Source organism: Manacus vitellinus, unplaced genomic scaffold, assembly GCF_001715985.3.
Source record: "Manacus vitellinus isolate BGI_N305 unplaced genomic scaffold, ASM171598v3 scaffold_48_pilon, whole genome shotgun sequence".
NCBI lineage: Eukaryota > Metazoa > Chordata > Aves > Passeriformes > Pipridae > Manacus > Manacus vitellinus.
The window spans coordinates 2,318,242-2,334,096 of record NW_021940593.1 but is presented as its reverse complement, the minus strand read 5'-3'; the positions used below and the strand labels follow the sequence as shown (position 1 = coordinate 2,334,096).

General features: G+C 49.6%; 1 protein-coding gene across 1 annotated transcript in view; it reads right to left on the bottom strand.

Moving 5' to 3' along the window:
* The window catches only part of COL13A1 (collagen type XIII alpha 1 chain), a 90,118-nt gene that overhangs the window by 33,549 nt on the left and 40,714 nt on the right, over nt 1–15,855 (bottom strand). Inside the window, exons 9-20 of the mRNA XM_018079959.3 lie at nt 14,524–14,550; nt 13,478–13,504; nt 12,398–12,424; nt 12,254–12,280; nt 11,941–11,967; nt 9,899–9,955; nt 4,734–4,850; nt 4,210–4,251; nt 3,350–3,376; nt 2,570–2,605; nt 1,243–1,305; nt 626–652 (exon numbers count right to left, since the gene is read on the bottom strand). Of these exons, the coding sequence (XP_017935448.1) occupies nt 626–652; nt 1,243–1,305; nt 2,570–2,605; nt 3,350–3,376; nt 4,210–4,251; nt 4,734–4,850; nt 9,899–9,955; nt 11,941–11,967; nt 12,254–12,280; nt 12,398–12,424; nt 13,478–13,504; nt 14,524–14,550 (504 nt within the window). The remainder of the gene's footprint in view (nt 1–625; nt 653–1,242; nt 1,306–2,569; nt 2,606–3,349; nt 3,377–4,209; nt 4,252–4,733; nt 4,851–9,898; nt 9,956–11,940; nt 11,968–12,253; nt 12,281–12,397; nt 12,425–13,477; nt 13,505–14,523; nt 14,551–15,855) is intronic.

Here is a 15,855-nt window from a genome sequence, read left to right as displayed (position 1 = left end):
TTGAAATGTACGTGTCACAGCTAATGCTTTTCCAAGTATTACAGGACCGGTCTTTCCTCGTGATGTTTAAGATGTATGGAATGACACAGTGTGCTCTGACTGCCATGAACACTAGCCAATGTTGTAATGTTTTAAGCACAGCCTACATTGAGTAATATACTTTAAATATATGGGTACAGTAAATTTCAGTCAAATAGATAACATCTGGGCACAGACCATATGAGCCTGTAAAAAGTGTCCAGAAACAGACAGAAACGCCTGGTGCCAAACCTCAGCCTGAGTTGCAGAGTTTGAGCGGATTTGATGCGTCAGCTAACCAGATTTTATGAGGAAACCCCAACCTAGCCCATCAAATAGAGAGATGTAACAAATCACTAGCAAGCTTCATAGTCAGAGAAATGCCTTTGGTAAGAATCGAATTCCACCGAACGGATAAAGGCTGCTTTTATTGCCTGAGCTCAGAGTGCCTGTCTGTGGTTAATCAGAGCACAGATGTGCACTCCATTAAATACCCCACAGAGCTGCCTCGGACCCAACTTCCCCTTGCAATCCATCAGCCCAAGGAGCAGTATCTATCTCCCAGGTGATCTACCGCGCCTTAGAGAAACATATTCCTCATGCCTACCTTTATGCCAGCGTCCCCTTTTTCACCCTGCCCAGCAAAGGAGAGAGAAGGGGGGGGGAACAGAGAGAGGGACAGTGAACATAAAGAGTAACTGAGCAAGCAATCATAACAGTGAGGGACAGAGAGAAAGCAGCCAAAAGAGGGGTGTGATAATGCAACCCCAGGCCTCTGGTTCTCCTGACAGCAACACGGTACCAGCCCAAGCACTGGCTGCAGCCCACCCCTCCCGGGGAATGCAAGGCAGTTTAGGTTTCTGGAGTAGATGCTGGAGGTCACCCATACTAATGTTCTTCCACATGATTTGGGTGTAGAAACCGTCAAAATGTTTCATGGCCCATTCCCTCAACCCTGGTGCAAAAGCCTCTAAAGGCTGGGTCAGTTTTATTCTATAATGAAACCCTGTGCAGGTACTGGTTCAGATAGCATGAAATCACCTTGGCCAACAATTGCCCAGGCTCCCCACTCAGGAGCAAGTGTTCCTGGTTACATGGCTCATGACGGGCTCTAGAGAACTGCCTCCAGTCCCCAGCCTTTGACATCCTTTAGTTGACTCTAGCCTTGTGGGCCAGTTATCTGCCCTTGGGAGATGCCCCCACTGACTCGAGTTTAAGGGTTACCTTGGGGCCAGAGGCTCCAGGGAGGCCACGGGCACCGGGCAGGCCTGACTCGCCCACCTCACCCTGAGGAAGAGAAGAAAATGGAGGAAGGAGAAAACACAGCAGCAAGAAAAGGAACTGTGGGTTGCCAGGAAGATCAGCAGAGGTGTGAGAGGGATGTCCCACACTGAGGTGCCTCCCACACACCAACCTACCACCTGGGTCTCTCTGGGAGAGGAGCGCCATTCTGCATCACAAAAGATGTGTGTGAAATGTCGGGAAGGGAGTGGTCCCGTATCCTGTATTATATCTGAGTTAACAATTTTCCCCTACATTTTGCTTTCTTTTCCCTTTTCTTAGGATTTGCTCCCCTACTTTCATCTATTCCTTCCACCTTTCCCAGAGAAAGGTCACAACCTTGGGCTCATTCCTCCAAGATCAGTGCAGGCTCTTTGCTCGGAAGTAAATTAGCCAGACAAGTGGTTTTGTGTAAGAGGAGCTGGTAGCAGAAGCCCTCGCTGTGAGGTCGCTGCCGGGACCGCCCGCCCAGCGCACACAGAACAGGATGGGCTCCTAATGGAAAATCCAACAGTTCACCGGGAGAAGGGGCAATAAATTGTGTCTGTCTGCAGAAGTGGGCTGTGGTCTGCAGGGGCTATAATTTCCACTTCCTGACATAACAAAAACTTCTCAGTTTATACAGATCTAATTAAAAAGCTCTCAGGTCTTGCCATTTTACTCGCAGAGCACCCATAAAGCAAGGTGGAGATAACAGGGGACACAGGACTCCTGCCTGCTGGGAACATTCACCTTCCCCTTCTCCAGCTAACATCTCTTTATTCTCTCTCTCCCCTTTGATCTTCCTTGTGTCTTTCCCCTGTCTCTCTTTCTGTCTCTTCATTACACCCTCCAGCCTTGACAACCCTGCTGCTGATCAGCTGCTGCTGAAGGCATTCGGACATTGCCAGCTTCTGCCTCTTAACCTGGAGGAGGTTAAGGACTCTTTCCTGTATTCCAGAGAGCAGTACACAGCCAGGGATTTGGCCCTTTCCAGCCTCCTGTTCAGGTCTGGATAAACAAGACCTGCATTTCAGCCTGGATGTGGGTGTAGAGGGGCACACACACGGGGACTCTGTTTCATAGCTGCTGGAGAGTTAAAGACACCTCTGGGCCCAGGCTCTCCTGATGTGGGTGACAGGAAGAGATCTGTGGGCCTGCCAGAGCCCCATGTCCAGTGGGAGCAGAGCTCCACAGAGGGCTCCAGAGTAGTCCACTGATTTGCAGCCATGATTCCACAGGGCATCAGTGCACTTAATTCGTTTAACAGCACTGGAGCTCCCCTTCTTACCTTTCTGCCAGGGTATCCCTGAATCCCAGCCTCTCCCTGCAAAAGGCAAAAAGACAAAAGAAAGTGAGGCTTGGCCCGAGAAGGACAAATCTCTGCTCTTTTCCCTTACTTACTGCTGGGGTGGGAGGGCATTCCAGGGGGAGAAATTCCTCTTTTGCTCAGAGCAACTCCACTGAGCTCCTGACCCTTCAAACCCACGGGTCACCATTACTTGCACTGGGCTGAGTCCTGGCAGGAAAGGCACAGTAAGCCCTGGCAGCCGGATAACACGTGCCAGCTCTGTGCCCCAGCTCCATGGTTCCCATCTCCTCACCCTGGCTACATATCTCAGATAAAAACTAATTAGGGTGGGTGGCTGCAGCTGAAAAACAACAACAACCACCCCCCTCCTCGCACTTTGGCAAGTGAATAAATGGGAACCCGTGGCGGAGTTAACAATAGCATTGCAAAATCCATTCCTGAAGCGCTGGGAAATGCTTTGAGAATGGAAGAAGCCAATAAAGCTGTGTGTGGCAAACAATTTTGCAAGAGGGGCTGATGAGGCGTGCCTGGCTCAGTCAAGATGCAACTCAGACGTGTCGCCTGGACAAAACCCATGAATCAGCACACGGGCTGGGCCCCAAAGGCAATTCTAAGCTGGGTCAGAAATCTTTCTCAGCGATTTGATGTAACCTCCTTTCCCCTCCTCCATCCGTCAAAATGTACACATCTGTCCTCACCAGGAGTATCCATCCCCGTTTATCACTGTGCTACACCTCTAAATGAGGTGAGATGTCTCACCTTTGGTCCAGGAGGCCCAGGTAAGCCCTGTGGATAAAATCAAAACAGACACTGGGGTTGGCAAACGTAGACATTACATGGACTGCAGGGTGATAGGAGACGCTGGCTGCTTTGGTTTGAAATGAGATGATTTACAGAGATGATTTATGCTGGTGAGCTCAAACACCCCCAATCTATTCTTCATGTAGATGAATACTGTCTTAACCCATACACTCAAATAAATCCATGTCTGTAGTGCTCCATCTCCCCAGGTTTGATCAAGCTGAATCTGAAAACCAAAGAGCTGCTTTGCCTTATGCATTACGCTCTAGAACCTTTTCTGCTTCTCTGGCTCGCCTGGGAAATTTGTACCCACTGTGCAGCTCTGGAGTAAATCAGGCATTTGCAGCTAAATAGAGAGAATATATTAACAAACAAACCATTCATGTCTTTAAATGAGAAATAAGCAAACCTGATATGAACCATGAAACATACCAGATATGTGTGTATGTAAATATAAATAAACAAAATATCCGTGGCAGAGCTGTATGTGAGCAGACAGAAGGGGGAAACTACTCTAGATATGCTCTGATGCCTATACCACCCTTGATGTTGCCTGCTTATGGCAATTCAAGTGTTCAGCCATCCTATCCTTGGCTCCTCAGAGCTCAGAGAGAAATAGGATGCTTACAGGATCCCTGACTCCGGTACTACATGTGGAGAGGTGCTTTTGCCTCTGGGGAAAAGACCTGCTTGTCCTGCTAGCAGGCCTTGAAAACTCTTTGAGATGGAAACTCCTTTCATTCCTCAGAGGCTGCAGAGCCAGTGTGCCATGTCTCCCCCTTCAGCTCCCAGGAACGGAGCTGATTCCTGGTACCCACCTTTCCGTCTCTGCCAGGCTTCCCAGGTTCTCCCACTCTGCCCTGTTACAAAAGAGAGGTACATTAGCAGGGTTTTCTGCCCTGTCCCCTGCCATTTAGCAATGGTATGACTTTATAAATGGTGCTTCTGTCCTCTCCCTCCTTGGCTGCTTGCTAGAGCAGGGACAGGACTTCAAAGGGGTGGCAGGGATTCTTATCAGTCAGGTTTCTGTTCTGAGCACAACAATTACACCCTTCGTGTTACTTCCTCTCCGGGGCCCTCTGCAGGGTCTGAGAAGGAGGAAATGAGCCTGGTGTCACCCCTTGTGTGCCCAGATAGCAGCAGTGCCCTGTGCACACCTCCGCCTTCCCTCCCGCTCCCCTCCTTCCTGGGAACTTCATCCTCTCCACACATCCACATCCTCTGCAAGTCTCCTGTCCGTGACTATCTCAGCTTCAGCGGAGGCAAGAGAGGCCAGAGGAAATTGCCTGTGCCCCAGGGGAAGGGGAAGCAGAAGAATTTGTTTTTCAGTAATTGGACTTACAGGGGGTCCAACTGGCCCAGGACGTCCTGGGGTTCCTTCAGGTCCAGCCGGTCCAGTGGGCCCTGGTGGTCCAGGGGGCCCTGGGGGACCTTGGATCCCCGCTTGTCCTTGTTCACCCTGTGGTTTGTAAAGCAAGAGGTTATCAGCTGGCAGAGCAAACCCTTCACACCACCACCCCAAGGCCTCAAGGCAGACCAGCCTGGCTGAAGCAGATGAGGTAGAAGCAAGTCACAGGTTAGTGCCAGGAGAAGTTTCCAAGAGTGATGGAGAGCCCTGCTGAGGATGGCTGGGCTGCCTGGGTGGCAGGAGCCAGCACCCTACGGTTTGCAAAGACATCCAAAGCTGCCTGATCAGACCTCTCTTCTAAAGGGATCTATAGATGACAGAGCAGTCCAAAGAGACCTTTTTCTTCATTGAGTCGGTCAAGTACAATATTTATGCGAAAGACCGACGTCTCTTGAGCCTCTGAGGAGGCTTTCCAAAGCACTTGACAGTCACATGTGAAGCAAAGCCTCCCATGACCACACTGGCACTTCCAGGCAAACCCGCAGTGTCTTACCTCAGCCTATTTTTTTCCCCCATGCTATATTTGTTGGACAACACTCCCTCTGTTTTGCCAAGGACCAAAAGTAGAAATGCCGCAAACCCAAAAGAAAATAACACGATCATCATGGCATTTCTGGAGCCCACCCAAGGCAGGCCCATGTGCACCAGGCATAGCCTGTTTTTCTAAGATTTAACAAGGCAGTGCTGCCGAGCCACCTGCCATTTTAAGCTCTCTGCCACGGGGCCGTTTGAGCCGGTTCCTCCCCAGGCCCTCAGTAGCCGTTCGGGGGCTGTGGCTCATGCCTCAGCAATGTCATCTGGCCCCAAGGACCTGGACGTGGGACCCAGCGGCGCTGAGGAGACAGTGGGTTGGAAGCGCCACGTTTGAATACCAGACTGCTGATCCATAATTGATGAATCCAGCGAGATCCTGAGGCACTGTGGCACCCGCGCTGCGCTGTTCGTCTCACAGGCTCCCCTCCCTGGATAAAGTAGCATGACGGTGATCACTGTTAGTGATCCAAGTTAAATTTGAAAAATGCTACTTGGTGGATCCATGGGAAGCCAGAAATCAAACATGGCTGTTTCTCAGTTAAAAATCACTAGGTGTGCGGTTGGGTCTCCACTGCATTTATCCTCTCTACAGCCTTATACACTGCAGGAGGACGCATGAAATCTGTGCCCTGCATGTGTTCCTACCAAGTGTGCTGTTTGTCCTGGCTGCCTTTAGTAAAACATGCAGATACAGGGATGTTTGCTTTATTTAGAATGATAGATGAAAGTAATAAGCTGCAAATTTCATCCCTTCTTCCATGAGCTTTATTTAAAAGAAAATTTCCAACACGTGGGCCAGGCTCACAAGAAGCTCAGTCATGTGTAGAGCCACAGCTCTTCTCCTGCTCCTCACCACTGGACCCACAGCCCACACTGGGAAGCCTGCTGGGCCAGGCAGGGGGGGCATCCTCACTTTCCCCCATTTTTTAAGTGTATCCTATGGCCCATGCAAGGGAACACAGGATCTTTCCTAAGCTTCACTATCCTCCACACTCAGTGCTATTCAACTGTCCTGTAAATGGTCTCATAGCTTTTAAATGTGGAAGGTAATTTTGGATCTAATGAAGATGTTGGGAGGACGCTGGAGTATATTCCTAGATTTCCTCATGCCTTGACCTCTCATTCCAACTTCAGATACTTCCCTCCCACTCCATCTTACAGCACCCCCAGCATGGGTGCACCATGGGAAGGCAAAGGGGGCTTTTTGCCCATCTCACTTTGGCTCTCCCTCCTATTCCCACCTCAGCTGCTCTCTGCCAGCCCAGTCCATGCTCCAGATTTAGGGCACTAATGCAGCACAGTGCTGGGAAGGGGTGCTGGCAGGGGACAAGGTGCTGGGAAGAGCAGCAGCCCTGCCCCAGCATAGGGAGCAGCTGGAAGGAGCTCACCCAAACTCCCATTCACATCACCCTTGCTTTGCTGTCTTAGAGCGTGTTTTGTTGAGGAGAGTGCCCGTCCACGCAGATCCCTAAACACACAAAGCATTATTACCACATCATTATAGTCTTATTAATGTGTTCAGCACAAAAGGACCCCCACAGAGCTGACCAGACAGTAGGTGGATACAGTAAGTGGGAGATCAGGTGTCATTTTCTTCAGTTGTCATTCTATATTTTTAGCCATTGACTGTAGCTACTTTTCAGTTCTTTTAAACGCCAGGCAACCACCCTGACTGTGCCCCCGCACTGCAATTCTTGCTCAGCCTCCTCACACAGGACCCTGCTCAGCCCCTCTCTCGGCTAAGCCCCAGCCCTTGGGCAGAGCTGATGTGCTCAGAGGCAGCAGCATGGCTTTCCTCTTTTCCAGGCACTGGCACTACATTCATTTTGCAGCCTCACTTTTTTTCTTAGTATTCATACGCTGGGCTCCTGAAATTGCCTGGTGCTGGCAGACCTGTAGGGGCGGGTTACACTCTGTTGCACTTGGAGAACGAAACAGCAACAGCAAAACAGATCATGGCAAAACTCTCCGGTGAAGTTAAAGCCTCTGCGGACAGAGGGAATTTGCAGCCCTGGCTGACGACAGGACGTAGGGCAGCTATTCAAGTTTCCCACTTCATCCTGGAGAGGAACTTCAGCTTTCAAAGCCTTCCCAAGAGGTCAGTCCTTGGCCTGGCTCTCCAGACTGTCACTTTAAAGGGCAAACAGTGCAAGCCATGGGGCTCTGTGTGGTGCAAATGCTGAATCGAGAGAAACTGAACTGAAAGCACAGGCTCAACTGGTCAGGTCAAGATTTGTCCAGCGCTGGGCAAGGACCGGGCACCTCATGGTAAAGGTCTCTAATTGCATCCTACAGTTCCCTGCTAGCATCCAACTGTCTAGACAGGCAGCAGGGTGACAAAACCCAGCCACTTAATAGAGAGTGCCCAGCACACTTCACGGGGTAAGTACAGCGGTTTGTCCACACGGAGAGTTAATCCCAATTGATGGAATGAGGGAGCTTAAAGTGGGCTCATTAAAAGCCACATGAACTCTGACTATGGACACTCTTATTCACTATTCATATGTCCGTAATTCGCTTTATGAATTAATTCCCAAAATAAACTAAACATGAATTATGGTCCTGGAAACAAAAATAAATGTGTTTACACAAAGATTTAATGCAACTTAATGAAACCATTCTAAGAGCTTATTTAAACACATTTCCCAAGTGCCTCAGACTAGACTAGTCCTCAGAAGAAGCGTTTGCCTATTCATTCATCTCAGTTAAATTTCACAGACATTAGCTGCATTTCAGCAAGAGGTTTCTAACCTCTTCTGGAGATTGAATATGCAGGAACTGACTCCTTTAGGGAGGAGGCTGCTTGTCGACAGCCCTAAGAACAGTTTCATGGCCCATTTCTTTCAGTTTAAAAAACTGGCTTCACTGCATTTCTTTTTAGCAACATTATCACATCAAAGATTTCCTCTGCTTCAAAGAAAGTCCCTCAGCTCTGTCTGAAACTCTTGGAAACCCCTCTGTAGGGGAAGAAAGACAGGTAGCAAGCTGATTAATGGCAAGCATCAGGATAAGCTTAGAAACAGGCAATGAGGAGGAGAAGTCTACCTGGAAAGTGCGTCTCTTTATGACCGGAGGTGGAGCCAGCCGCACTGAATTGAGGAGAGGCAACAGCTGAAGAAGATCAAACCAGAAGGTCACAGGGCAAAGGAGGCCATTAGGGCACCAAGAGTCAGAGAGTAGCCAGGGGAGAGAACAGAGAAGAGGGGAACAGAGAGATTGCCATGAAAATAAAGCCCAGCATGAGCACAGCACAGGGACCTGCGGGCAGACTTCTGAGCTCCCCACGCTGCTCACAGAGGGACTGGCAGTGCCAGCCTGGCAAGTGCAGGGTGGCCACTCACCATCTCGATGCTCCCACTGTACAGAGCTTTTACAGCTTCCTCTGCTCAGAAACACAGCTTACCCAGGGGGTTTTTAACTCAGCTCCGCTGATATCCTTAGGCACTGTTCACTGCAAGACATACCCCCACTGGCTCTGCTAAGATCTGCAGTGATGAAACTGTCTCTCTTAATTTCTCATCATCAGATTTGGGGCAACTATCCAAATGGCAGTTTTCTGCAGAAGGACATTGCCTTGGTAGCCGGTGCTTTGCTTTTTCTGCTCAACAGTAACATCACCCTCTGACTGCTTATAGCCAGGAATGCTGCCTTAGGGTACAAAGCTGACCCGGACACACAGAAATCAAATGCACTAAAGCTCAGGAGCATTTGTTCATCCTTCTGCTGTATCCAGTTTCCACTTGCATGCACGCTGCTGTCAGCCTGGCACCCACCGTGCCGGCTCCAGGCCCAGGAATGCTCCTCTGGCCTGATCCACTTTCCTGTTGCTATCAGTTTTCCATTGAAGCTGCTCTTGATTTACACAGGGAGAGGCTTTCTGTGCTCAGACACAAAATCGTGCCCGCGTGCGCCATTCCCCGTGTGAGCTGTGTGCTCGGATCCCAGAGGTGTGCCCACCCGTCTCCCACCACAGTCACCGCACGCTTCCAAGCAGTGCACTTTAATCCCATTGAACATTGTCCTTCTTGTGCGCAGTGAAAGCAAGGATCCAGTCCTGTTGCAAAGAGAAGAGGCAACCCAATATTGCAGCATTGTGATCAAGTGGTTGTGTTTGAATGCTTCGATCCTGACAGCCACAAGCTATCGCTCCAGAAGCAGTGCTGCTGGAAACTCAGCTGGGCTGATTTTATCCAAAGGCAATTCTATCCCTTTCTAAAAGACAGTGCAGGAGGCCCCATAGCTCCGGAGAGCCAGCTGAGCTGGCTTTGACTGGCTCCTCAAGCGCTGAAGGGTATCTGAAATATTATGCACCTCACAGAGAAGCAGAAGGAGGATGCTGAAAAGGATAAGGAGGAAAAAACAGAGGCGAGACAAGACCCAGCAATGGATTCAGGTGCAAGTGGGAAAGTTTAGAGAAGAAATCTGAAGGCTCTCCCACCCAGCTCCTGCCCTGCCTCCTCTGTGTCCCAATGGGAAGTTTTTTCAGAAGGCAATGTGCAATATTGGAGTCACATCCTCATGCCTTTGCTTCAGAACTGGGTCACATCAGACTATTACCCACAAACCTTCAGCGTAAGGATCTGGTTAGAGCGCAGGGCTGCAAGGGTGGTACTTAGGTATTCCTGGGGAACAGTGAAGACACGTGAGACAAACGGGGTCAGTTAGACACACACGGCATTTCTGAGAGCAGACGGAGCACAGCTCGTCCCCCCTTCCCCAAAGCAGCACTTCGAGCAGCTCGAGTGGCCATCTCACCCCAATGCCTGGGCTCGTCCCTCACAGCAGTGCAGGCCATACAGACTTATACAGAAAAAAAATAGGAAACTACAACAAGAGCCAAGGCATATAGCCTGACTTTGTATTTCCTTCCTACAAAAACAAAGATGAAACAAAACTGAAACAACATCCCTGGTTTTTCAGGATGCTGGTTTTCATTTCCTCGCCCAGAACATCTGACAAAGAACCTTGTCAAACAGAAAAGCAAGAATAAATTGCAATTCAGTCAGCTGTGTAGCATTTTTACAACATCCTAATTTTCATTCAGGGAGGAAGAAAGAGAACTGCACCTCTGTTGACTGGTCTGTGCCTCTGGCTCCCTGAGCTTGCACAGTCTGTGACCAGAGCCTTCAGCACAGCCCATTCTTGAGTTGATTTGAGGACAGTCACCTTTCCCATGAGCATGTCTCTGCCTTGGAACAACTCATAGGCTTTTGAAAATGTTGAACTTGCTGCCTCATGCAACCAAAAGTACCTCCCTGAGAGCCAAGGAAACACTGCTAAGATGTGAAGCTTTGCACCCATCCCCTTCCCGCTGTCACAGCCGTGCAGTGTGTCACCCTACAATCCGGGCCACCAAACCAGCGTGCCTTTGCCCCCAAGCCCGAGCCTAGGCTACTTCCAGGGATGCAGCAGCTGCATCTCCCTTCCCAGTATTGCTTTGGGTCTGCCACTGCTTTTCACCTTGAGCGCTGGGGACAGTGGAAGCCAAGGGCTGTAACATGACCCAGGACGATGCTCGGTGAGCACTGTTGTTAGCTTCTTTTTAACATAACAATCTCGTGAGCCCGCTCGCTAAATAAACACAGCTGACCGGCTGTTATTGCACCGGGACTGGCACATACGCACAGCTCCCTTCTCCCTTGCTGCCAGCCAAGCTCTCTCTCCACTGGCTCTGCTGCTCCGAGCATCCCAGCCCTGCTCCCTCGGGGCCAGGGACCAGAGCCCAGCTAATTATCCAGGGGCCCGTCAAAAATAAACAGAAAGCTCTTAAGCCTGTCTCCCTGTACACCCAGATTACAAATTCCAGCCACTTCATATGATGTCGTTCCAATGCATTTCCAGTGGATTTTCAGCACTCTGGTTGTTTTTAGAACTGGTTAAATCCCCTCAAACCCTATGATGTACTCTCTCTGCTCTTGGCTGTGGATGCTGGCCAGGCCAGAATGAAGAGGCAAGTGGGGCAACATCCTGGCTTTCATTAAATGGTTGCTGGTATCAACCCTCCCTCTCAGCCTCTTCCTTGCAGGCAGAAAGTCCCCCAGGCTTGGGGACCGGCACAGGGACCAGCCAGAGCACTGTGGGTGGGTCAGGGAGCACAGCCTCTTGCCTCTATGCAGGGGTGAAACCACCATGAGGGAGAAGAAAAAATGAAGGGATGATGATAGTTTCCCCCAGGTCTGCAAACCCCACACTGCTCCTGGCCACACAACCACCGCAGAGGCTGTGGAAGCAGCACGGAGCTGGTGCAGCAGCACAAGATGTGAGTGACCCCTACTTCTCCAGAAACCTCAGGTTTCACTGGGTTTTGGGGTGAGGACAAAGACCTTCCCTTCTCCAGCACAAATCTCCAGGAAGCAGCAATGACAGCAGATATCTAGGGGTCAGCCCCGGTGGGCAGGAACAGACCGGAGAACCAACATCCCTCCTGGAAAACCTTATCTGCTGCTTTTCTGTGAAACACATCAATCAGCCGAGCGCTGCCCTCGGGGCCCAGATGACGCATCTTGTTAATGAGACGATCTCTACTTACAACAAAAAGCCATTCAAACGAGGGAGGATTAACATGCAGGAAGGCACGGGACAGAGGATAATAACACTAATGACTTACCCTGTGCGGGTACTCTGCACACTGACCCTGTGAAAGAACAGGATTAAAAGGAAAGAGTTTAAACCACAAACAGAGGGGACTGAAATAGGCACACGGGGTCAGATCCAGAAGGTGTAAATCATTGTGACTATATCAAATTCAGTGCAGTTATACCAATTTGCACCTGACAAACAGCCTTCCTCCTGTCACCTATCCCCTGAGCCCTCTGCTCTTGCTGTACTTCTCAGCCAAAGTCAGACCAAGCAGCACCAAGTCCACTGAGTCCCTTCTGCTCTTTACATTTAATTCTTAACATGTCTCCCATTGAATTTACCTTTTCTCCTTTTTGTCCTGGGGGTCCCTATAAAAGAAAAGTGACGAAATAGGCCTCAGTAAATTAAGGAGTTCAGTGAATGCCAAGGGAGAGGGATTGGGGGAGACATGGGATAGGGATGAGATGGGATACTTGGATACTTACAGGTTGTCCCCTGGGACCTGCAGCACCCTTTAAAGAAATACATATGTGAGCATGAGATGGTTTCCCATTTACAGTGACAAGAAGACAACAACTCTCAGTGTATGGAGTAGGTGAAAAACTCAGCTTTTAAAAACAATTGTGGAGAAAACTCCCAAAAGAAGTCTGGGCTCCCTTTTTTTGTTACTCTGGAGGAGTAAAAATGCACACATGTTCTGGCTGCACTGCAGGGGGGAATTATTAAAAGGAGAGGGGAAAAATCATCAGGAAAACACACCCTTATTGTTCCCAGGACCTCAGTTGACAGCGCGGCTCCTCGGCCGACGCACTGGGATGGAACCAGAAGCAGCCAGGACTGAAGCCTGAGCTAGGATTGCACAATGGGAGTGGGGAGCAGGGATCTTCAACATGTGCTTGCCAGAGGGGTGTACTGACACTCGGGCTCAAAAAACAGAATTAGCAGAAGAAAACATTCAGCACTCCAGTGAGCGAAGGTGACTACAGAGCTGCTAGCTCGGCATACTCATGTTTGGGATTTCATCATCAGAGATGTCAAGAGGAACAAGACCGCATTTGGGCTTCCATCAAGTGCGGCCTAAGTTTATCATTTTCAACCAAATGCATTTTAAGAATGATGCACATATGAAACAGAGCTTCAAGGGGGGGGAGAAACACATTTAATACAAAAAATATGGGGGTTTTTGGTTGTTGTTAGATAAGTTGAAAGCTGCCAGATGGGTTTTGAGAAATCTTTCCATCAACTTTTACTTTTGCTATGAGGCCAACCACAAAAAATGTCAGCTCCCAGAATATATTTAAAGAACATAATTGCTAAGTGCAAGGAAAACACATCCCAGGCATAACTAGAGAGTTGCTGTTGTGACATGATGAATCTGATAGCCATAATGTAAAAATTACAGCCGTGCATCCCAGCACTGCTATTATGAAGTTACAGAATTAGGGATGCAGCTCATGCATCAGCTGAACGAAGATTGCTACCCTGCCTATGAGCTTGTTTCCAGCTGAGAGGCAACATCATTTCAAACCTACCCATCACCTGCAGACAAACATGTATATTTTTACCATCTCTCCCTTCTGTCCAGGATGACCCTGCAAAAGAAGGAAAATATGCATCAGCTTCGGCCACCGCAGTCACTAGAAGATGTTGATTTACCCCACTTCCCCCTTACCTCGGGAGGTACCTCCAAAGGGGGATGCAGCGCCGAGCTTTGCTCACACAACTAAGAGGACACCACTCCCTGCTATGCAGAATGCTCAGAACAAAGCTCTGGGGGCTGAATACAGGGTGAAAAGGCTCTGCAGGGCATGGCTGGGACACAGTTCAGCCCCCCTCGGGCTGGCAGAACAGCTTCTGCTGGGTGCAGTGTGTACCCACAGAGCAGTACAAGAGAGAGGCTGCTGGGTCTCTCTTGGGGATCATGTTCCTCGTGGCAAAAACAGGATCCTGCTGCAGGAAATTAGATGCCAGAGGTATGAGCTACCAGCTCCTTTTCCATTGCAGCATGGCTAGAGGAAGTTGGTGGGGAACTTGGCTGTGTGGCTGCTACATGGAGCTGTGGGTTTCATGTCTGCTGGGTTCATGGGGAAGTAGCTGTGTTTGCACCTGGCTCTCCAAAGGATGGGAAGAACTTCTCTACTTCTCTACTACAAAGCTGATTATGAGGAGGCTCTAAGGACAGCATGGAGGTCTCATGGAGATCTTTAGGATCCTTCCCTCTTCTACTGCAGCTCTTTTCAGCAAAGCAGTGAAGAGAAAGATGCTGTAGGGTCAACTTCAAAGGAAGCTGTTGGCTGAGGCAGCTGTCTGATTCAGGCTGGGAGTGCCTGCTAAGGCTTTCCCTGTGACGTGCTATTTTATAGATCTGCCTAGATCTATAAAAGAGAGGCCACACTCTGCCTTCCCGAGTTCTCCCGACTCCTGCATCTCCCCCCAAGGCATCTGTGGCATCCTCCTACCTGCCAATCTCCTAATTTTCTTTTAATCCATGCACATGCATGACTTTGCAAAATAGTCCCCTTAAAAGCATACTGTATAAGACACAGGTTGGCAGGGCAGTGGGACCTAGCAGGAGGCAGGACAGGAAGCTGCAGAGAAGTTGTTTGCTTACCGGTTTGCCGTCCAAGCCAATAGGGCCCTGAAATAAAAAAGGAAAAATGATGAGAAGTGCTTTTCCCGGGGTGTCTGTCCATCTGCCCCAGGAAGCACCATGTGCCATGAGACTGCACGGACTGGGGTGAGGTGAGGTGACTCTCCCTGCCCTCTGGCCGAGTCCTGGCAGGTACCTGGCCCACTGAGTACAAGCCCAGATTCCCAATTGCTCCAGCAGGGACCTGCTCACTGTCAGCCCATTTCAGCAGCAATGCTGGACACAAGAAGGGAAGAGAGGAGGGATTCATAGGCAATTTGCAAAAAGCCCTCAAAATTTAAAATCCTACGGTGTCCAGTAAACTAGTTGAAAATCAGCAGTTTTCTCAAGACTTCAACTTAAAAGGGCATATGCCTTTGGGGAAGAGGCATTTTTGCAAGTGATAAAATAATAAAAGTGTCCCTGGGAAGAGGTGACACACAGCTCAGCACATGCTGAAGGTACTGTTTGATGAGAAACAGGCTCCACAGAGCGCTGTCCCACTCGGCACTTTCTCATGAGCTGGGCTGATTTGTTTTCTGCTCCTCCAAAAGCCAAAGACCACAACGGCCCGGGGAGATCTGCTTCTCCTCAGCCCCGGGGCAGCTCACAGCCCCCCCTTTCAGCACAGGGCAGAGCCGCGGAGCCTGGTCAGACAGCTCAGAGGCTGCCAATTCCTCCCATTTTCCAGGCAGGAGAGTCTCCCCCCGCAGACCTGCTCTGGCACATCCAGTGTCCTGGAGCAGCAGCTGAGCTGCCTGGCGGGAGCAGGGGTGTGGGGGGTGTTTGCCTTAGGCTCCCTAGTTGTCCAGGATAAATGCATATGAATAAATAGCAACGGTTTGAGTTCTCCAGCAGCCTCAGTGCTTCAGAGAGTGCTGCCAGCAGCTGTAGGATTGAAATGAAATTTGCTTTGTCCTCTCCTGGGCTTGTTCTCTGTTCCCTTGCCCATCTGCAACAGTGTTTCAGAAGAATTCCCTCTCATGTTTTATGTACTCTCCCTTTGGCATGACCAGGGTGTTCGGCCCAGCACAGTCCCCAGCTGACCCTGACCATGTAGGGCCCCCTTTGGATCCCAGGCACTTCCTGCTATTGGAATATCACCTAAAAGCTCAATTAAGGTTGGAATTTCATCTACCTAGGGGTTATTTTCTTTTTGGGGGATATTTCTTAGGACAGTTTTCTTTTATCGAACAGATCTGGCTTCACCTATGTTATTTTAACACTTGGGGTTTTTTTTAAATTAATTTCCTTCTGGAGTTGTGTGGTTTGGAGTTTTTTCCCCCCTAAGTATCACTTGAAAGGAAAAAAAAA